This window comes from Pteropus vampyrus, unplaced genomic scaffold (genome assembly GCF_000151845.1).
Source record: "Pteropus vampyrus isolate Shadow unplaced genomic scaffold, Pvam_2.0 Scaffold66, whole genome shotgun sequence".
Lineage (NCBI taxonomy): Eukaryota > Metazoa > Chordata > Mammalia > Chiroptera > Pteropodidae > Pteropus > Pteropus vampyrus.
In genome coordinates, this window is record NW_011888847.1 from 4,918,998 (window position 1) to 4,941,439 (window position 22,442).

The window sequence follows — 22,442 nt, forward strand, 5'->3', positions numbered from 1 at the left end:
TTTTTAAATAATTTCTACTACTTCTTGACTGTGACAAACAGGAAAATCAGAGTGGTCTGGTTTCTCCCACACCCCCACCCTTAACCACCACCTCCCTTGGAGTGTAGAGGAAAGAATATTGAGGTAAGAATTAGAGCTGAGTACCATCTACCAACTTTTTTGACACTAAGAAAGACATTTAGCTTCTCTGGGCTGCTGTGTCCTTTGACAAAATAAAGAGTTCACTTTAGAAGGCTACTCTCAGCTCAGCATTCTGCTCATTATGCAGTGCTGCTTTCTAGTTTCTGATTGGGAAAGTCTGGGGATTTTGGGGTATGAAAGATTGAGAGAAGTTGGATACATTTTTAATAAACTTTCTTTAGAACTGGTAAACTGACCTCTTAGGAGTATTTTGTGGATTAATAACATTTAGTGAGAGCTGTTTATGAAGAACCTTGAATCCCTTGTAAGAGTTACAGTTTTTATGATGTACTCAGAGACTGGAGACACTGTTTATTTTGTATTAATATGACATGGGAGTGAAAGGAAACAAAAGAGCCTTCAGACAAAGAGGATGTCTGCTCTTTCAGAGGAGAGGCACTTGCTAACAAAAGCAGGATTGGAATTCCCCAGGGCTGTGGTTGGTGACTGCATAGAGCTGGCACAAAGAACCAAGTATTGCCATAGTCTGGAACCTTTCCCTTTTCCTTGTTGACCCCTGATTTGTGTGATGAGAAACCAAAATAGACAACTAGATTTTGTCACATTGTTCTTAGGAGCCTTGTGTGATCCCATTTTTACTTTTCAATTCCTTCATTATCATAAATACCCGCACCTCTGGAGTTTTGAAATCACTTCCTTATAAAGTAATCTTTCCTTGCTGGGGAGTAAACAGACAGTTCATTGACTAGTAAGAACTCTAGATTAGGCTATCCTGTTTTTATAGGCACAGTAACGTCACCACTATGAAGCCTAAAGTTCCAGCCCTTCTTTTCTATACCTGGTTTTACAATTATTAGCCTAACTGAAGGCACAGGGAATATGCAGCTGTTGTCACCAACAACTAACTGGTCTTTATTTAATCATTCAGTAAGATTTCTTGAAAATCTACAGTGTGCAAGAGGTAGTGGTAGAAATGTCCTGTTTGGCCATTGAGAGTGTGATGTGGTAGGCCAGAGTTGCTGTGAACCAAGAGACGGGTATTAGGGTCCATATTGGAAACTTTAACTCCGTGGACCTAAGAGAGTCATATGAAGACCTGAACAAGGGGCTAAAGCTAGTGTGGGGCCATGCATGAGGTGTTTTGGGGACATTCTCATCAGGAGTTTTGGGTACTTAAAGAATTTAGGATCATTGCTTTCTCTGTTTATAACAGTAACCCAGATAATAACATCTCATTGAATTTCCAAGCATTTAAATAAGTGTTTATTTTCATTCTTAGGCACTGAGAAATAAAGTGATTTGGTTGGTGACAGAGCCAACACTAGAATCTAGTTTTTTTGGAACTTCATACTGCTTCACAGATTAGCAGTTTAACAAAAGTTTATTATCACCTGCTTTATGTAGGAATTTGTGATGGCACTATTGAGTATAAAATATTGGTAAAACATGGTTCTTGTTCTTAAAGGAACTTCTGGTCTAGTATTTTAATTTGGGGGGTTAGAGAAATAAATTAGATAATTTACAAGGCAGAAATGAAAGACCAAGAAAAAGTTCTGTTTATTAAAGCTGTCTGTCCCAGGTGGTGGGAAGAATAATTAATGCCATTAACAACAACAACAAAAAGCAAGGCAAGATGAAGGGACTGATGGGAGGCAGGATAATACTTTAAACATATTGAGTTTGAGGTAGTGTTGGGAGGCTGCTCAGGGAGATAGCAGACAGTCAGAAATGCAGGTCAGGAGATTGGGAGAGAGGTAATTGTTGGAGACAAGGCAGCCTCGGACTCCTCCAGTTTTCAAACACTGGAAATCCAGCATTCTGGGAAACCCTTCTGTCTCAGGCAGACAGGGTCAGTGAGTTACTCTGGCTAGAGGTATGTATTTGAGAGTCAGCCATACAAGGAAATAGTTGAAGCCACCAGCTTGGAGGAGATCTCCCAACGAGCCTTAAGAGAGAAGGGAAAAGGTTATAGCTTTAGATTAAATGCTGTATTAAAACTTAGAAACACTGGTCATTTGAATCACAGTTTCTACCCTATATTCACAACTGTACAAACTTCAGTTAAATAATACTTTACACAAACCTGAGCTTTAATACTGGGTTTTGAATCTTTTACTTGGTTTTGTTCTTGAATCTTGGGGAAAAAAATTATCTCTTGGGGTAGCATTTAAGCTAAGAAAGTTGATTTTGATAAGGTAATTGAGAATTTTAGTAGTAAATATCTTATGAGTGCTTTAACCTTGGTGTGTGGAGATTTTGAATGTGTTTATTCCTGTTTAAGGAAGCTAAGGAGCTGAATCACCTGATGTCTCTCTTGTCATTTCTTTGGAAAGCATTTTTGTTTATACTTTCTTTTCCAGTTACTATACCCCCTTTTTTTTATCAACCTGGTTTCTTTTGAAAGGCTCACTTAATGGAGTTAGTAAGTTACAGGTCATTTATTTCTTCAACTGATATCTATTGAGCCCCCTATTGGGTGCCAGGCCCTGTTCCAGGTACTGGGAATAGAGAAGTGGATAGGACAGAGTGTGTTCCTGATCTCATGGGAGTTTATATGTTAAAGAACGTCTAGAAAATAATAAACTATCAGATGGCAATATGTATGTGGATATGATGGAGTTTGGTGGTAAGGAAAAGTCTCTCTTTCCTCTTACACTAAAGTAAGCCAATGCTTGACTTATAAGCAGTAACAGCTTTCTGAGGGAAGAGCTTTTCAAGCAATGGGATCAGCTAATGCACAAGCCCTTGACGTGTGTAAAGAACAAAATGTTACAAAATGAAGTTGAATATGGTTGTCCAAACAGGTGGAGCTCTATGAGCAAGGATGAGGAATTTGGAATTTGTGCTCCCTGGAAATTTTTTTTTCCTGAGAGTCTCCAAATGGATATAAAAATAAAATACATCTTGAGTATTGTGTAAACATTAATATGTATGGACCCTAATAAGTAGCTTTAAGATTATCAACAAAATACGTTTGTGTGTTATGGAGTTGCAAAAGAGTGGAGTAAAGGGCTGGATAGGACAAATGAGAAACTATAGGAATATGTAAAATAAATGGAGATAAAGTTTCTGTTCTCAGAAAGTGTACTGTATCTCTCCAAGCTGTTTCTATCCTGACTCTTTTCCTACCTGTACTTGGAACCTTAGATCAGTTTGTTCAGTATCATCAGTAGATGATTTTAGGCTACTGCATGAATATTTAAAGCACGTAGCTTGTGAAACAAACACCTTTTTTTTTTTTTACATTGTGGGTAATTTTTTTCTTCTAACCCTAAAGGGTATGCTGCTCCAAGTATAAGTGTGTAGCACCCCGCCTCCCAACTCCAACTCAGAGTAAATAGTTGAACTTGTTTTTTATGTTATAGGCAGTTCAGGCTTTGCTTTGCAAAACTTTGGACTCGATTGGGTAAGAAAAGTGGAATTCCTCATAACAACATTAATATGGTAGAGGTTTGGAGGTGATTCTGAAATTCTCAGATTATCTTTCTTCTACTTTCCCTGAAAGCCTCACTCTTTTTAATTTTTTTAAATGTAGATAGGTACATGTTTTTCATTTTCCTTTTTCATTTGTATGAAGAAATAAAACTCTTTGTGCTGTATATCAGAACAGTACTAATTATTCCTCCCTTGGTTGCCTGTGTATCATTTACTCTGATATGTGATATGTGGTGTTTTAGGAATCTGACTGTGTTATTCTGAAGAGCCAGACTAAGAGTTCGTTATTTCTAAAATTATTGTTTATAGCTGTTTTCATTCAGATGATGGTCTTGAGCTTGAGTAAACATATGTTATTTACTTTATATCAAGGTTAGGGACATATGCTGGTTTCGTTCCAATAATAAATTTTTTTTTTTTGCATTATTCAGAATTATTTTAATGATTAGCAAATAAAAAATAAGGAAAGAAATAAGGAACCATGGTAAGGTAAAAGTTTATAATCAATCAGTATATAAATGGCTTTGTATTTATTGATATATATTTTTCTCAACCCAATACTTATTTATTTGAATGAATTTTCATATGGAGTTGCTCTTAAACCTGACAAAATGAAAGTCTGTGTTTATGGGAGAGGGAAAAGATTTTCTGCCTTCTTGTGCTAAAAGCCTTTAGTGATAATGGCTTGGTAAATAAATTATTATCTGGGAAATGAAGATATTGACAGAGGCTGTACCTTTACTTAGTTGAGATTACATGTAACTGGTTTCCTAGTAATTGAGTCTTGATCGTTTTCTGGGAATTTTGCTTCATATATTGGCTTTAAATGTACTTTCATTTAAAATGTAAAATTAATTGCTTTGTGTTTGCACGTGAAGTATTTTCTTTAGGCTAGCGGTGAGTCATTCAGTTAATGTGAGAAAACAGTTGAACAACAGTAATATATATCTTCAGTTGTCCAAGAGTTAGAATACCTCCAAAATGAATGTGACACAGTTCACCTCAAGTCAGTCACAAGTAGGTCATCCACTGAGTAGATTTTCTATAGGATATTTCAATTCTCCAGCTGGCTTTCCATCCAAATCACTCAGTTTATATAAAAACTACTTTAACTCCATCCCAATGGTACATATTCAGGGATTGAAATCAATCTAAAATGTAACATAAATAAAACATGATTAGGAAGGTTATTTCTTAAAAACACTATATTCTGGTAATATATTCCCAAGCCACATGAACATGCTTTCTAAATTATGTGTAATTTGGAATTTTTATTCTACTGCTTTCTTCCTAGGGCACAGCATAGTGCCAAGCAACTACTAGGTACTTAATAAATCTTTCTTTCGTAGTAAATGGTTGAAATCCACTGAAGCAAATAATAGAAAGTTGATATGTTTACCATGAGCCAGATCAAGCCAAACGTATAACTGAGTATTTAGGGCAGGCACCTTGAAGTAATGCCTTTTTATTAACCAAGGGCTTTGGTGTCAATCTACATTTTAATTCTCCTTCTGTCATTTATTAGCTGTATAAGCTTAGGCAAATTAATTCACTTCTCTTTCTCTCTTTTTTTTTACTTGATTTAAAAAATTAGCATGAAAGATTTGAATATATTGATAAGTATAATGAACACAATAATAAGCAGTTGGATAGCTGGAGGAAGAGCATTCCGGGCAGACAGGTCAGGTGCAAAAGTGTTGAGAGGCATGGGCTTGGAGTATTTAAGGAACAGCAAGTAAACCATTTGTGACTAGAGTGGAGTGAATAAGGGAAAGAGATATGGAAGATAAATCAGAGAGGCAATGAAGATCAGATAGTATAAGACATAGTAGGACTTTGCTTTTTACCATTGGAAGGTTTCTGAACAGAGAAGTATGATGATCTGGCCTTTTTAAAGGATTATTTTGACTTCTGTTTTGAGAAAAGCAGAAAGGCAAGTTAGGAAGTTACAATATTAGTATAATTCAAGAAAGAGATAATGATGTCTTGAAGAGTGGTAGAGATAGTAAATAGTGATCTGAATCTAGATGTATTTGAAGGTATAACAGACAGGATATACTTACAGATTGGATTTGGTATTTGAGAGAAAAGATGACTCCAACATTTTTGGCCTAAGATGTGTTATTCATATACTAGGATGGGGAAGACTGTGGGTAGAGTAGATTTTTGGAGGAAAATCAGGAGTTTAGTTTGGGGCATGTTAAGTTTGAGATGTCTAGTGGAGAGTACCTTGAGACTGCTCTGGGTTTACTTAACTTTGCTGAAGGATGTCCTTTAGAATTTCTTTTCTTGTGGGTCTCTGAGAGCAGACTTCCTTACATAATATATATATTTTGTGTTTTTGTCTTTCATACACACACAATATATACATGCACACAGTATATATGTGTGTGTGTATTGTATCTTTGTCTTTCTGTGTTCTATTTTGGGTACATTTCTCAGAAAACTATCTTCTAAGTGACTAATTCCCTAGAATTCATCTTGTCTATTATTTTTTAAAGTACATTTTTGTTTTCAACATTTCCAATATCTTTATTTTCACATATACCTGTTCTTACTTCAGTACTGACTGTTTTTCATAATTTCTTGCTCTTTTTAAATAAAAGTTATTACTTCATTTATCTCTTGAGTATTCCAAAGTTATTTTAAGGTCTTTGTCAGACTGCTCCATAAAATTAAGTTTCATGTGAAGTGAATTTATGTTCTAATTATTGATTTTTTAGATTGTCTTTCTCTGTATCAAACTTATTTCTATGTTTTGAATGTTGATTTGCTGGCTATTATTGGGAGCCTTTTTAGATTGTTTGTTTGTCTCTCTGGGCTCATTCCTCTTTATCAAGGAACTAGATTGGATAGTGGCATTTTGAGTCTCCCATCTACAATAATAACTGGGGATATCACAGATCCGGTCACCAAGTTAGTAGTCAGCCTGGTTCACAGTCTCCTTGGGCCTATGGCTTTGTACTGCTGCAGCCCCAAACAGCTCTGGCAGTAGCTTTTTGTCAACTTTCATGGGAGAGGAGGCTACTGAAATCGCCCATTTCCTGGGAGTAAGGTGAGTTACCACACAAGAACTGACTTCCTGGCTATCACTGCTTCTTCTAGAGCTGTAACCCTGCAGATCTTTGATATCGGCACACTCACTGCTTTGTGTTTCTATTCTATTTTACCATGATAATGATCTTACTTTTGAGCTCAGTTGGATTCGAGGTTCTATTTGTATATTTGGGTTATTATTGATATGCATTGTATGTGTATGGAGGGGATGTCTTATCAAAATGTAAACCAACTTTTCTATCTTTATTAGAAGTTCAGTTGACACTCTTTAATACTTGTTTTTCTCATAAAAATGGATAATAATTTTAGAAAACAACTATTAAGAACTCATTAAACGCTTTATAGGAATAAACTCATTGAATCCTTCCAACAACTTTCATTTTATAGAAGAGGAAAGTGAGAAATGGAGAAGTTTTATAATATCTTGGATCAGACAGCCGTTAGGTGACAGAGCAAGGATTCTAAACTAAATAACTTGGCTCCATAATCTGTCCCCTAATCACTATGATATATTCTTTCATCTCTCAGTTGGGAGAAATAATATCTTCTCACAGATTTGTTTGTTGCAAAGGTAAGATAAGGTGTGAAAAGCTTGATGTTGTATCTGATGTATAAAGGGCACTTAATAAATGTATTTTTTTCTTTAGTGGCTGGCAAATATATTTTTATTATGATAATTTAAACAAAACTTGTAAGTAGATTTTGTTGAAAATATGGCATGTGTCAGTTTAGTACAAAGGGTGGGAGTTGTATTATTGGACCAATCTCCTTGTATGGCCATGGGGGCCGGACTGGCCTGGGAGAGATGCAGAGCTGGGAAGCAAGGGAATCAGAGAAATAAGGTCCAACAGCAGAGTCCTAATTGGAAACCAGATCATTGAAATATTCTGCAGAAAAGCTGGTATGATCCTGGGGAATTCCAGAGCAAAACAAGAACGTCTGGACGAGATGGCAGGAGTTAGTGCCTTGAGCATTTCCCAGAGCTCCTGAGGTTCCTGGATTCTTGGCAGTGAGCAGAAGGGGCTTTACTGAAGGCAGTTTGCCAGGCTTCACCTTGTTGAACATTCTTCTGGCCTTTGTTTTCAAATTTCCCAATTTAACAAGGAGCATTTAGTCTTAGTATACAACACTCAAGGAGATAAATTGGCCTGTTTAACTGTTTATAGTTATAATAACCAAGAATCTAAATTAGGGAATTACCTCTAGGGCCTTTACTTAAGCTATTTCCTCAGTCCTCTCATCTCCCACTTCCTCGACCTCACATACATGGGCCTTCCACCATTTTGCCTACACATCCTTCAAAGTGCAGCTCAGATTTCTGTCAGCAAAGGGTTAGATTGAAGTAGAAAGGTTAGGGCCATAGTATGTTCAGGGAAGAAAGGGTGATGTATGGTGAGGTGGCTGCTCTGATACCAGACCTGCCTGCCTTCTCAGATTGGTTGGTTTTGCTAGATCCTCTGGGAAGGCCAGCCCAAGGAGGCCTAGGAAAGACTCACTGACAGTGTCCAGGAGCATTACTGAACTAGTATTTGTTGTACTGGTATCTCAGTGCACTTGACAGGAAAATAAGGAGAATGCCCCTCATCTCCAGCGGTTCCTCTTCTCCTTCACACAGTGAATTCCTGCAGGAGACTTTACCTTAGACTGCCTCATTATTTGCAAGCCAGTCCTACATTGCCAGTGGTCCTGTGGTGGTGAAGAAAATACAAGTAAATGAAATCGACATATAATCTTAGATCAAGTAGTTTTTACTTACTTTACCTCTGTGACTCCAACCTTTTTTTTGAATGTGTAGATCACAAAATGATGACTTTCACTTTAATTTTTTTTTCTGTTCCCTGCTCTGCCATTGTGGAGTAAATTAACCCAAATATACGTAAAAGACAGTGAAGAATGAGCAAAAGAAGGCAGTAATCCATTATTGTATCATAAATATGTAAATAGCTGCTCTTAGGAAATTGGATTTCCGTTTTTGTTTGGACAACTGCGTGAGGGTTATACCAAGTGGGCAATGTTAGGAATAAACTAGAGAAATTATTCCATAAACACAAGGCATTTATCTTAAATTTTAAAAGATATGAATCTAATGATGGGAAGTAACTTCAATCTTTGTAAATAAAGTGTGGAAGGATTATTTTTATAATGAAAATTTTCAAACAAATTTTAAATGTAAATATATAAACATATATATTTAAAATTTCAAACATAGGTGTACACAGATATATATAAAAGTAGAGAGAATAATATACTGAACCATCTTTGCGTACCCCCCAGATTTAACAGTTCTCAAAGTTTTGATGTACTTACTTCATCTATCCCTTTCATTGTGTTATAAGTACATCCTTCATTTGTTATTTTTACTCTTACAAACTTCAGTACGCAACTCTAAAAAATGTGAACAGTTTCTTCCACGTCCATAAGACCATTGGCACATCCTATATATAATTCCTTGCTGTCATATAATATTTAGTACACAAATAAATTTCTCTTATTTGAAAATATCTTTTTTACGTTTGTTTTGTTCAAATTAGAAACAAGGTTCACACTTTGCATTTGGTTGTTATGCCTTTGAATCTCTTACTCTTGTAGTTCAGATTGTTGTTGGTGATTTGGGTGGCTGAGTGCAGTTAGTGGGAAGAAATAGGAGTAAGGTAATGGATTTTAAGCCATGCTAAAAGGAAACTTTAAAATTACAGAGCCTACTGGGAGTACAGAGATTTGATTGTAACGTTTATGGCTGAAATAATATTTTTAGGCCAGTGTCAAATGCCTCCTTTAGAGTAATATTATTTTTATATATTTTGTTCTATGCAAGACATAAACAACTAAATTCGAGTTGTTGTTTGGAATGGTTAGTCAGAAACTGAAGTTGTCTACTTGTACCAAACTAGAATAAAGAAAAAAATCCCATGTTGTTTCTAAGAGATCTAATTCTCAGTACAAATTAGAAATCAGTTATCTTTCTGCAGAATATCTTCCTCTATTTACAAAAGAGTGTACAGTAGTTCCCCTTATCTGTGGTTTTGCTTTGAGGGTTTCACTTACCCATGGTCAACATTAGTCTAAAATATTAAATGGAAAGTTCCAGAAGTAAACAATTCATGAATTTCAAATTATACACCATTCTGAGTAGCATGATGAAATCTTGCATCGTCCCATCCTGTCGGGGATATGAATCATCCCTTTGTCCAGTGTATGTATCCACATGTATGTACATATAATAAGGTATTTTGAGAGAGAGAGAGAGAGAGTGAGACACCACAGTCACATGGCTTTTATTAATTACAATATATTGTTATAATTGTTCTATTTTATTACTTGTTATTGTTGTTAATCTCTTATTGTACCTAATTTATAAATTAAACTTTATCATTGGAATATATGTATAGGAAAAAACAGAACATATATGGTTCGGTACTGTCACGGTTTCAGGCCTCTCTGAGGGGGAGGGAGTGTCTTGGAATGTACCCCCTTTGGATAATGGGGGACTACTGTGTTTTTCCTTTGGACTTTATCCCTTTATTTTCATATAATAATTTTAGTTAAATCTGTTTACGATTCTCCTAAAATCATTGCATGGGTCTGCCATTAAATATCCTATTTCTAAGAATAATGTTACACAATCTGGTAGGACAAAGTTAAATATTTTTTTTAATTAAATGTTCTTAAGCACCCTAGAATAACACCTAATATAATAGAGCAGAATTTCACTAACAATAATGTCCAAATAACCTCAAAATGTTTATGCCTCTTCCCAGATAACTTGCTTTATTAATTCTCTGTATGATCTGGTTGAAAATTTTATTTGTGGTAGTGCATATTTTGAGAGAGATGAAAATGATTACTAAAATGTATTTTAAAATGTGTTTTCTTTGAATAGAACATAAATTACAATAAAATTAAGTTTTCTTTGTTGGAACTCTGAAGTTTTGCAGTAGTATAGAACATCTGTGAAAGCTTGATTAACCATCTTCAAAACGTTTACTACCCAGGGTGCAAGCCTAGGTATTACAGCTCATTTTGCAGACAAGACACATGCTTCATATGCTTTTATAAGAATGGAATCTTTGATAGCTTCAAATTCTATGACCTAAAATAAAGAAGAAAGTAGGTGAAAAATAGAAAGTGAGACATTTTTCAGTTTTCCTCCCTCCAAATGTAAGGATATATATTCTTTTCTAACAGTGTTAATATATATCAAAATTTTACACTTTTACCTTTTGGTACCTGATAATTCCAGATGTTTGTTTTATATATGCCTTTTAGATGCCCTAATGTGAGTCTGCAGAAGCTACCAGAACAGTGGTTATGGAATGTTTTAGAGGAAATTAAATACAGTGATCCTTCGTCTAAACTTTGTGCTACAAGGCGCAGTGCTGGTATTCCTTTCTACATACAGGTACTTATCCACAAGACCATAGCTCTTTGTTTGTCTTTTGATAATAGCGTTTTCTAACCCTTGACATGTGAGGGAGCATATTGCATGAGGTACATTTCTGTCGTGCATTTGTATCTTTGTTTTAGTGTGTGTACAGTGTGTTCCTGTGATAGATGTGTTCTTGGAAAAATCCTCTAAGAGGTCAGTCTTGTAAAGAGAACAGCAGGTGGTATAGATTTCCACCTGTTTATTAAGTAGGCAGACATCACTGTGGCACATTCATTGCTCACTTCCAAGGACTGCATGTTGCCTTTTTTTTTTAATTAGAAAAAAATAGTCTTCCTATCACATCAAGACCTTTAAGATCCTCTGTGTAGGCAACCAATGTTAGCAGTTTCTTTGAATCCTTCCATAAAATGTCCAAGTGTAAAATAATCTTAATCCTAATAGTAGCTAACATTTATAAGTACTTATTTCACATATATTATCTCACTTAAACCTTCCACAAGCCCTGCGAGACAGATCCTGTTATCATCCATATATTAGAGATGAAGAGACTGGAGCTTTGAAAAATTAAGTGACTTGCCAAAGGCCATAGAGATAGTAAGAGCAGAACTAAGACTTGAGCCCAGGCAACTGGCCTCCTGAACCCCTCTGCTTATGAGAATGTGTGTGTGTGTGTGTGTGTGTGTGTGTGTGTGTGTGTGTGTGTGTGTGTGTATGTTTTCTTTTTTAACACAATTGAAAGCATACTATACACACTGTTTTGCCTCTTGCTCTTTTTCACTTAACATTTTACCTTAAAAATTGCTACATATCAGCACACCCAGATATTGCTATTTGATGGGAAAATGTTTTATTTTCAAAACATAAGTATTGAAATTAAGAGGCTGTCACCTTCAGGAATCCAAAGAATAAAAACCAAAGTTCTCATAAGGCGAAATTAGACCCTGACCTGAAAGGTCTTTGTTTAATATTCAGTAAGACAAAATCTAGGAATGAGGGTAGTATAATAAAAGCAATGAAAATACGTAGTCTCTGTTTTTTAGTGCCCCTAAATTTTAACCTTCTCTTTCTTATTCCTCCCTCAAATTTTCAGTCACTTTTTTTTTCTTTTTTTTTTTTTAATGACAATAGGCAACAGAATTGATTTGATTCAGAGGTTGAGGAAGTTCTGCTGGATGGATTTTGGTGACCTTCAATAATCAACTTCTTCTAATCTGACCCATTCTAGATCAAATGATTCATTCTCCTACCTGTAATTCGTTTTAACCTACATTCCTCATTCATTTTTCCTCACTTGTCTGTTTGAGGACAAATGTTAAGGCAACATCAAGATCTGGTTACATGTTTGTTTGTACTATATGCTTATTTCACCTTTGGTCCCTAACTATTACTAAATACTGGTCATAGTGATAGAGCAATCAGGAGATGCACTTTCTTAGCCCATCCTTGGGAAGAGTGTCATATGCACTTGGGGGAAAAAAGCCATAGTTCCCAGAAGACATTTCAGGAATTGCATATAGCTTTCTTATTTATTTTAGTTAAATTCTAAATTATTAGAAAAATCTGCCCAGAGAGGTATAACTTACTAATAAAATTATATTCTTGTGCCAGTGGAAAACTGTTTAACTGCCTACTTAGTTTATGAGCTTACTTTTTGTGTAGAAAGATATAACATTTTTTTGAGTGGTCGTGATGAACATAGTGAACATAAATATACTATGAGAAATTTCCCTTTTAAACATATTTTCCTTGTGTATCTTTACTTTCCTCTCTTATGGATTATAAATGCTTCAGAAGAAGCTGAGTAGCTTGAAGCTTTTCACTCTTGGGAGCCAGTAGCTACATACCTATTTTAATACCCCTGTTACTCCTAGCCCTACACACCACTAATCTATTTTCTGTCTCCATGGATTTGCCGATTCTAGACATTTTGTATAAATGGAATCATATAATATGTGGTCTTTTGTGTTCGTCTTTCACTTGGCATAATGTTTTCAAGGTATATCCATGTTGTAGCATGCATCAGTACTTCACTCCTTTTTATTGCCTCAAGTGGTTTGACATCCTGTTTTTATGTTTATTGAGCTTGGGCAAAATGTTAAACACAAAGTAAGTAAACAGCTAGCTCTTAAAAATTCAAATATAGGTCCCCTTTGGAGTTTGTAGTATTTTCTTTTGGAGTCTCATGGAGTTTCCAGTGCTACAGTTTGATAGTCCTTCAGGTCAAGGCTCTTATATAGTGAAGAATTAAATAACTGATCAATCTTCAGGGCATTTCCAAATTCTTAAAATAAATTTAATCCAGAGGTTTTGGGTTTTTTTAAGTAAAGAGAATTTTCTCGTTGGTTAAATTCGTTACTAACACTGACTTGCTTTTTGTATCTAAGACCTGCCACTTAATTATGGTCCTAAAAGAACTGTCAATAAGACCCATTGTCACCCGGTTAGAATTATGTAATTAACAAGCAAACTAGAAGTGACCTTAGAGATTCCATGATAGCAACATTACTTAATTTTACAGGTAAAGAATCTGAGGGCTGGAGAGGTTGAGTTACTTGCCCAAGGCCATATGGCTTAATTAAATTGCTTGATACCACATGTTTTTATAAAGGGGATTTCACATTTAGGGATTGATTCTGGGAAGCAGCAAATAGATATGTGTAAAATAAGAGCCTTCTTAATTTTTGCCTTGTTTTTCCATAGGCACTATTGGCATCAGAACCTAAGAAAGGCAAAATGGATTTGTTGAAAATAACAATGAAAGAGTTAATCTCTTTGGCCAGGCCTATGGATGACTCGCAGAGCACAGTCTCCCAGGTAATAATAGAAATACACAAACCCTGCTAGGAAGGCAGTGGTTTTAAATTTTTGCTGTACTTAAAAAAAAAAAAAGTTATCACTAAAGATATAGAACTAATGAAGATAGGACAGACATTTGAAACTTATTTGTATGTTTTTTTGTTTGTTTGTTTTATTTTTATCTTTCTTTTCCACAAAATAAACTATTGCTTTAGTCAGTATATATTGACCAAAATGAACTACTTTTAAACTCTGGTGAAAATATCCAACTTAGGTATTTTGTAATACTATTGCACCTAAAAATTTTTAAGTGAATGTGCTCTCACTTTAAAATTTCATGTGTGCTTCTTTGAGTTGATATACATTTTGTAATTCAGCAATTGAATCTTTCCCTAAAAATGTAGTTTGACTTTTGGTATATTCAGATTTCAATTTTAGCTAGTGCATAGTCCCTGTAGTCACTGCTAAAGTGGGGTTAAGTATGTATATTTGTGAATGTACAGAGTTAAGTACTCTTTACAGCTCTACTGTACTCTATGCCATGATGGTAAATACCTGTCAAATTTTTTTTTTTATTTCAATCTAGGCTTTCTCAGCGAAAGCTTCATAGTAGAATGCTCCTATCCAACTGTGGGAGGCCTATGCTAGGTCTAGGAACAGACAGCTGAACTTTACAGTCACATACAAGTTCATATGGTTTTATTCCAGAGCCTATGGGAGGTTTAAAGGGGAGACTGTGGGCCAGAATGTGGACTGGCAGAAAACAATGGGGTTTATTAACATATGGCATGTAGTGACCTGTGGCTATAAGATGTAAAGTTTCTTTAAATATTTTAAATAAAGAGATATTAATCAGCTTTCAGAAATGATTGTTTTAAGATAGTTTCCAATAAAATGTGAAAAATATAGCTGGTTCCATTTTCCTAGACTATCACTTTAAAAAGTAGTATTTTTTATAGAAATATCTAAAAATACTGGAGTTTGGTTTTAAAGAGTGCTGGATAATTATTGCCTTTGTTTCAAGATCATTAATGGCATTTTAGTGATCATTTTTATTATATTGGTAAACTTTAATAATTTGTCTCTGATAAGCCTTCTAGATGTTAGTTGATGATATGCTTTCCTTTTCTCCTCCCATGGTTTATTTCTTTATTATTTTTAATATGTATCCATGAAATACTATAGCATATAAAAAAATACAATGAATAATGAACATCCGTGAAACCAATTCCAAGTTTAAGAAGCAAAACATTACAGATAATAATTGTATACACTGTCTATTCTTCGTCATCCATTCCTCTTTCTTCCTCCTCAGCTATAATCACTAATCTAAATTATTTCTACACATTTTTACATTTTTTTATGACCTTTTATTTTTTTTACATGAATGATATCATCTATTCATGTTTTTATAGTTTGGGTTTTTTAAATCAACATTAGTTTTTAAGATTAGTAAACTTCAATTACATTTTAATTTCTGAACAGTGGCAACACTACAATTTCAACTTTCTGCTTGATGTGAAATGGTGTTTTCCAGTTTAATTTCGCATTTCTCTGATAACTGGCTAGCTTTGGTATTTTTTTCATATATTTATTAGTCTTTTGGATTATTTCTGTGAATTGCCTATTTAAAGACTTTATTTACCTTTAATTTGGTTATTTGTCTTTGTTTTTCAGGAGTTGGGATTTTTGTTATCTTAAAATTATTTTCCTGATATTAAATTCTTTTTGGTTATTTGAATTACACATATTAGCTTCTTCCAATTTGTGCTTTTCTTTTCATTTTGTTTATGGCCTCTATTATTGCACTGAAATTTTAAGTTTTAATACAATGGAATATGTCAGTTTTTTCTTTTATGGTTTGTACATTTGGATCTTGTTTAAGAAATCTTTCCATACTCCAAGGTCAGAAAGATACTTTATATTTTCTTTTTAAAGTTGTAAAGTTTTACTTGTCACATTTCTGTCTTTATACCACCTATAATTTATTTTTGTTTATGTGTAAAATAAGAAAATAATTTTATTATTTTTGATTTGGTAACTAATATGCAAGTATTTTTGATATAGTACATCTGTTTCCCTTGATTTATAATACCACTCTATCATATACTGTTTCTGTTGATACATGTGTCTAGATGTGCTTTATTTTTTGGTCTATCCCTTTATTCTTTAGTCTATCCCTGGGCCAAAGTCACTATTTTAATTACTGTATCTTTTTAATAAGTTTTGATATCTGGTAGGGTGAATCTCCCACTTTTTTCTTCAGAATTACCTTGGCTATATTTGTCCCATTGCTCTTCCATACTAAGTTTTAGAATTAGCTTAAGTTCAACAAAAAGCCCTTTTGACTTTTATTTGGAATATAAATATACCGATATATTTGAGAAAAATGACTTCTATTTTGATATTAAATCTTTTAGTCCATGAGCATGGCTTATTTCTCCAGTTATTCAGATCTTCCCTTATGTCTTTGATTATTTTAAAAAATTTTCATAAAATCTTATAGATCTTTTGTGAAATTTATTTCTACATATTTTATAATTTTCCTTGAGACTATATAATGGTATTTTAAAAATTATATTGTATGTTGCTGCTATGTATAAATGCAATGAATTTTGGTTATTGTTGTGCTATTTTCAGTAACTTACCTGACTTGCTGTAATATAACTAATGACTTTTCTGTAAGTTCTCTTGAATTTACTTTGTAGATAACCATATCCTTGGGAAATAATGCTAACTTTGTTTTACTTTTCTAATTCTTATTCTTTAAAACATTTCTTATTTTTCTAACTGGAACTTGTAGAACAGTTTTGTAAAGAAATAGAAATAGCAGGCGTCCTTATATTGTTTCTGATATTTGCTGTAGATTTTAATCTTATATCATTAAAGAAATTGAATTTTACTGAATGCTTTCTACCATCTTTTGAGATGAATGTTTTCCTCCAGAATTAGCAAATATCATGATTTACATTGACTTTTTAATATAATATCATCTTAGCATAGAGAGAATGAGCCCCCAATTTTGATATGATGATATTTTTACACATTGCTAGATTCACTTAAAATTTTTAAGAATATTTTTGCATATTTTCACTGTTTTCATAAGTGAGATGGGTCTGTGGTTTTCCTTTTTCATGCTTTACCTGTCCTTATTTTTTAAGTAAAAATTTTTGTTCAGTTATACATACAAAAATGTGTACAAATCATACGGTACCTCAGTAAAGTTTTACAAAATGAACACACTTGGGTAACCAGCAAGAAACAAAACATCCTAGCAACTGAAAGCTTCCTCATGAGCCCTTCTAGTTAACACCTTTTCCCCAAAGGTGACCATTAGCCTAACTTTAACACCTTAGTTTTAGTTTTACCTATATTTTTAAATTTTATATAAATTGAACCATAATTATACACTCTTTTGATATGGTTTCTTTCTATCAACATTATGTATATGATACCCATCCATGCTGTAATTTATTCATTTCCATTGCTATAGATTATACAATTTACTTATTCATTCTTCTGTTGAACACTTGGGTAGTTTTTTTACTTTGGGTTATTATGAATAGTACATGTACATTCTTGTACATGCCTAATGGTGAACTATGCATGTACATTTCTTTTGCATAGATATGTAGATGTGTTTATCAGATGTGTGTATATTTTCAGCTTTAGTAGATGCTTCCATTTTCCCAAAGTAGTTGTTCTTACCTTATTTTGATAGCCAGATTGTACTAAACTGACAAAATAAATTTTAGAGTCTTCTCTGGTTTATATAAGATTGAGATTATCTATTCTTTAAATAGTTGGTAGAATTCATCCATAAAATAATGTGAGTATATATTTTTGATTGTTGTTATTTTGTTGTTGTTGTTTTTTTTTTTTTTGGTCTGTGGGTAGGATTTTTAACTATAGATTTTTTTTATATATATATATGTGATAGTATCTATCTAGCTTTTTAGTTTCTCTTTGAATTTGTTTTGGTAAATTCTAGTTTTTAGGAAATTATTCATTTTGCCTTAATTTTTCTAATTGATTAAGGCAGTATTATTCTTAGTATTATTTTTCTTTATTCTCTGATGTATCCGTAATCATGTCCTCTTTGGTATTCATGATATTGCTTATTTTCTTATCTTTTTTCTTGGTTAATCTTGTCAGAGGTTTGTTTCTATTTTAAAGAATCAGCTTTTGGTTATGTTAATGTCTTAGTTATGTTACTGCTAATTTCAAATTTTCTGCTTTTTTAAGTTTTCTTTCTCTAATTCGAGTTTATCGTTCTATCCTTTTGTTTTAATCAGACAGTCAGCACATTCATTTTCAGTCTTTTTTAATACAGGCATTTAAAGAATACATTTTTTTAAGTTTCACTTAGAGTACATCCTACAAATGTTGATGTAATGCATCTTCATTATTGTTCAGTTCTAAATATTAAAAATTTTTTTTGACCAGTATTTTAAAATGTGTTAGTTTTAAATGTATTTTAAAAAATTGATTTCCAACTTTATTCCACTGTTATCAGAGCATAATCTGTAAGATATTAATTATTTGGTATTTGTAGAGACTATCTGTGGCTAGATTTGAAGTCCTTTTAAAAAATAAATGTTTCATGTCTGTTTGAAAACAATATGCTGTCTCTGTTTTTTAGGTGCAGGATTATATATATGTCCATTAGATCAAGCTTTTTATTACATTGTTCAGATCTTACTAACTTTAAAACATTTTATGTATTAATTATTAGATGTTTTATTAAAATGTATTTCATTTGTGGATTGTTTCTTATTGTAATTCGGTAATTTTTTGTTTTGAGGCTATACTATTAGATATGTACAGATTTAGAATCACCACAGTCTTCAACCCATAAGTAGTTTTGAACTTTTTATTCCAGGTTCATGCTTTAAATATCCTTAGAGCCTTGTTCAGAGATACACGTCTGGGAGAAAATATTATTCCTTATGTTGCCGATGGAGCTAAGGCTGCAATTCTGGGCTTTACATCACCAGTCTGGGCAGTAAGTACTTTTGCCATTTATTTTCATTGACTTAATTATACTTCTGAGTATGTTCTAATAAACTGACATTTTCACTGGATGATAAAAAATATGTACTGTATTTTATCAACAAGTTTCTTTAAGGAATAAATCCTTAGAGCAAGCGACATTTTCACTCTTGGTATTTTATAATTGCATTCTATCTCCTTTGTTGGCTTATTAGCCATAACTCTTTGTTTTCTTTCTTTCTTTTATACCAGTTTATTAATTATTTTTTATACTATATATACATAATTTTTTTTATATTTTATTTTTTTATTTTCCCCTTTCTCCTTCCCCCCACCCTTCTAGTAACCACTAGTCCATTGTCCATGTCCACGAGTCTCTGTTTGTTTGTCCTGTTCATTTGTTGCTTTTAGATTTATATCCCACATATAAGTGATATCAATGTGATTTTCAACCTTTTCTGTTTGGCTTATCTTGTTTAGTATGATTATTTCAAAGTCCATCCATGTTGTTGCAAATGGCAATATTTCATCCCTTCTTATGGCTGAGTAATATTCCATTATATTATGTGGTACATATATGTATGTACCACAGCTTCTTTAGCCAATCATCTGTTGTAGGACACTTTGGTTGCTTCCATGTCTTGGCCACTGTGAACAATGCTGCTATGAACATCGGTGTGCAAATATCTTTTCAAATATGAGTTTTCAAGTCTTTGGGGTAAATACTCAGTAGAGGGATTGCTGGATCATATGGTAGGTCAATTCTTAGTTATTTGAAGAACCTCTATACCGCTTTCCATAGTGGCCGTACCAATTTGCAGTCCTACCAGCAGTGTATGAGGGTTCCTATTTCTCCACATCCTCTCCAACATTTGTTATTACATGTCCTGTTGATTATAGCCATTCTAACAGGTATGAGATGGTATCTCATTGTGGTTTTGATTCGCATTTCTCTAATAGCTAGTGATGTTGAGCATCTTTTCATATATTTGTTGGCCATTTGTATGTCCTCTAGGGAGAAGTATCTGTTCAGGTCCTCTGCCCATTTTTTGATTGGATTGTTTGTTTTTTTGTTGTTATTGAGTCGTATGAGTTCTTCGTATAGTTTGGATATTAGACCCTTTTCAGAGGTGTTGTTTGCAAATATATTTTCCCATTTGGATGGTTGTCTCTTTACCTTGTTGACGGTTTCTTTTGCTGAGCAGAATCTTTTTAGTTTGATGTAGTCCCATTCATTTATTTTTGCTCTGACTTCCCTTGCCTTTGAGGTCAGATTCATAAAATCCTCTTTAAGCCCACGGTCCTTGAGTTTAGTTCCTATGTTTTCTTCTATGCATTTTATTGTTTTAGGGCTTATATTCAGGTCCTTAATCCATTTTGAGTTAATTTTGGTGTGTGGTGATAGACAACAGTCTAGTTTCATTCTTTTGCAGCTGGCTTTCCTGTTTTCCCAGCACCACTTATTGAAGAGGCTTTTCTTTCTCCACTGTATATTTTTGGCATTTTTGTCGAAAATTACTTGCCCATATAAATATGGGTTTATTTCTGGACTCTTGATTCTGTTCCACTGATGTTGTGTCTATTTTTCTGCCAATACCATGCCATTTTGATTACTCTCACTTTATAGTATAATTTGAAGTCGGGCAGAGTGATACCTCCAGCCTCATTCTTTTTCTCAGGATGGCTTTGGCAGTTTGGGGTCTTTTGTGCTTCCATACAAATCTGATGATTTTTGTTGTATTTCTTTAAAAAATGCCGATGGGATTTTGCTGAGGATTGCATTATATCTGTATAATGCTTTAGATAATAAGGTCATTCTAACTACGTTGATTCTTCCAATCCAAGAACACGGAATATCTTTCCATTTCTTTGTATCTTTTTTGGTTTCTTTTAATAGGGTCTTATCATTTTCACTATATAGGTCCTTCACATGTTTTGTTAGATTTATTCCTAGGTATTTTATTTTTTTGGTTACAGTTGCGAAAGGGATTATTTTTTTCACTTCTTTTTCTGACACTTCATTATTAGAGTATAGGAACACTATGGATATTTGAACATTGATTTTGTATCCAGAGACTTTATTGTATTTGCTTATTGTTTCCAGTAGTATTCTTGTGGAATCTTTAGGGTTTTCTGTATAGAGAATCATGTCATCCACAAATAGTGACAGTTTGACTTCTTCGTTTCCTATTTGGATGTCTTTTATATCTTTTTCTTGCCTGATCGCAATTGCTAGGACCTCCAATGTTATATTGAATAACAGTGGCGAGAGTGGACAGCCTTGCCTTGTTCCTCATCTTAGCGGGACGGTTTTTAGTTTTTCACCATTAAGTATAATGTTGGCTGAGAGCCTGTCATATATGGCCTTTATTATGTTAGGGTACTTTCCTTCTATACCGATTTTGTTATGTGTTTTAATCACAAATGAATGCTGTATCTTGTCGAAGGCTTTTTTGCATCTATTGATATGATCATATGATTCTTATTTTTCAATTCGTTTATGTGGTGTATCACATTAATCGTTTTGCGTATGCTGAACCATCCCTGTGCCCCTGGGATGAAGCTCACTTGATTGTGGTGTATAATCTTTTTAATATGTTGCTGTATTCGGTTCACTAATATCTTACTTAGGATTTTTGCATCTGTGTTCATGAGAGATATTGGTCTGTAGTTTTCTTTTTTTGTGTTATCTTTACCAGGTTTTGGTATCAAGGTAATATTGGCCTCATAAAATGTGTTGGGAAGTATTGCCTCCTCTTCAATTTTTTTGGAAGTGTTTGAGGAGAATAGGTATTAAATCTTCTTTGAATGTTTGGTAGAATTCTCTGGTGAAGCCATCTGGTCCTGGACTTTTACTTTTTGGTAGGTTTTTGATGATTGTTTCAATTTCCATACTGCTGATCGGTCCATTTAGATTTTCCAGTTCTTCTTGATTCAGTCTAGGAAGGTTGTATTTTTCTAAGTACTGGTACATTTCTTCTAGGTTATTGAATTTGGTGTTATATACTTTTTCATAGTATTCTTGTATGATCCTTGTATTTCTGCAGTGTCTGGTAATTTCCCCTCTTTCGTCCCTGATTTTGTTTATTTGTGTCCTTTCTCTTTTCTTTAGTGAGTCTAGCCAGGGGTTTGTCAATTTTATCAACCTTCTCAAAGAACCAGCTCTTTGTTGTATTTATTTTTTCTATTGTTCTTTTTGTTTTAAATTTCATTTATTTCTGCTCTAATTTTGATGATTTCTTTCCTTTAGGCTTCATTTGTTCTTCCTTTTATAGTTTTTAAGATGAAGTGTTAGGTTGTTTATTTGGGCTTGTTCTTGTTTTTGGAGGTAGGCCTGTAATGATATGAACTTTCCTCTTATGCCGCTTTTGCCATGTCCCAAAAGTTTTGATATGTTGTACTATCATTATCATTCGTTTCTATGTATCTCTTGATCTCCCTTTTTATTTCTTCTCTGACCCAGTTATTCTTCAGTAGTATGTTATTTAATCTCCATTTATTGGTTCTTTCTGCTTTCTTTTTACAGTCGATCTCTAGTTTCAAAGCATTATGATCAGAAAATATGGTTGATATGATTTCAACCCGCTTATATTTGTTGAGGCTGTCTCTGTGTCCCAGTATGTGATCAATCCTT

General features: G+C 33.7%; 1 protein-coding gene across 7 annotated transcripts in view; it reads left to right on the forward strand.

The window, feature by feature from the left end:
- THADA (THADA, armadillo repeat containing) overlaps positions 1-22,442 on the forward strand; it is a 296,280-nt gene that overhangs the window by 52,381 nt on the left and 221,457 nt on the right. For all 7 annotated transcript variants that reach the window (XM_023531302.1, XM_023531301.1, XM_023531303.1 and 4 more), the window contains 3 exons: positions 10,900-11,032; positions 13,721-13,834; positions 18,699-18,821. In XM_023531302.1, coding sequence (XP_023387070.1) covers positions 10,900-11,032; positions 13,721-13,834; positions 18,699-18,821 — 370 coding nt within the window. The remainder of the gene's footprint in view (positions 1-10,899; positions 11,033-13,720; positions 13,835-18,698; positions 18,822-22,442) is intronic.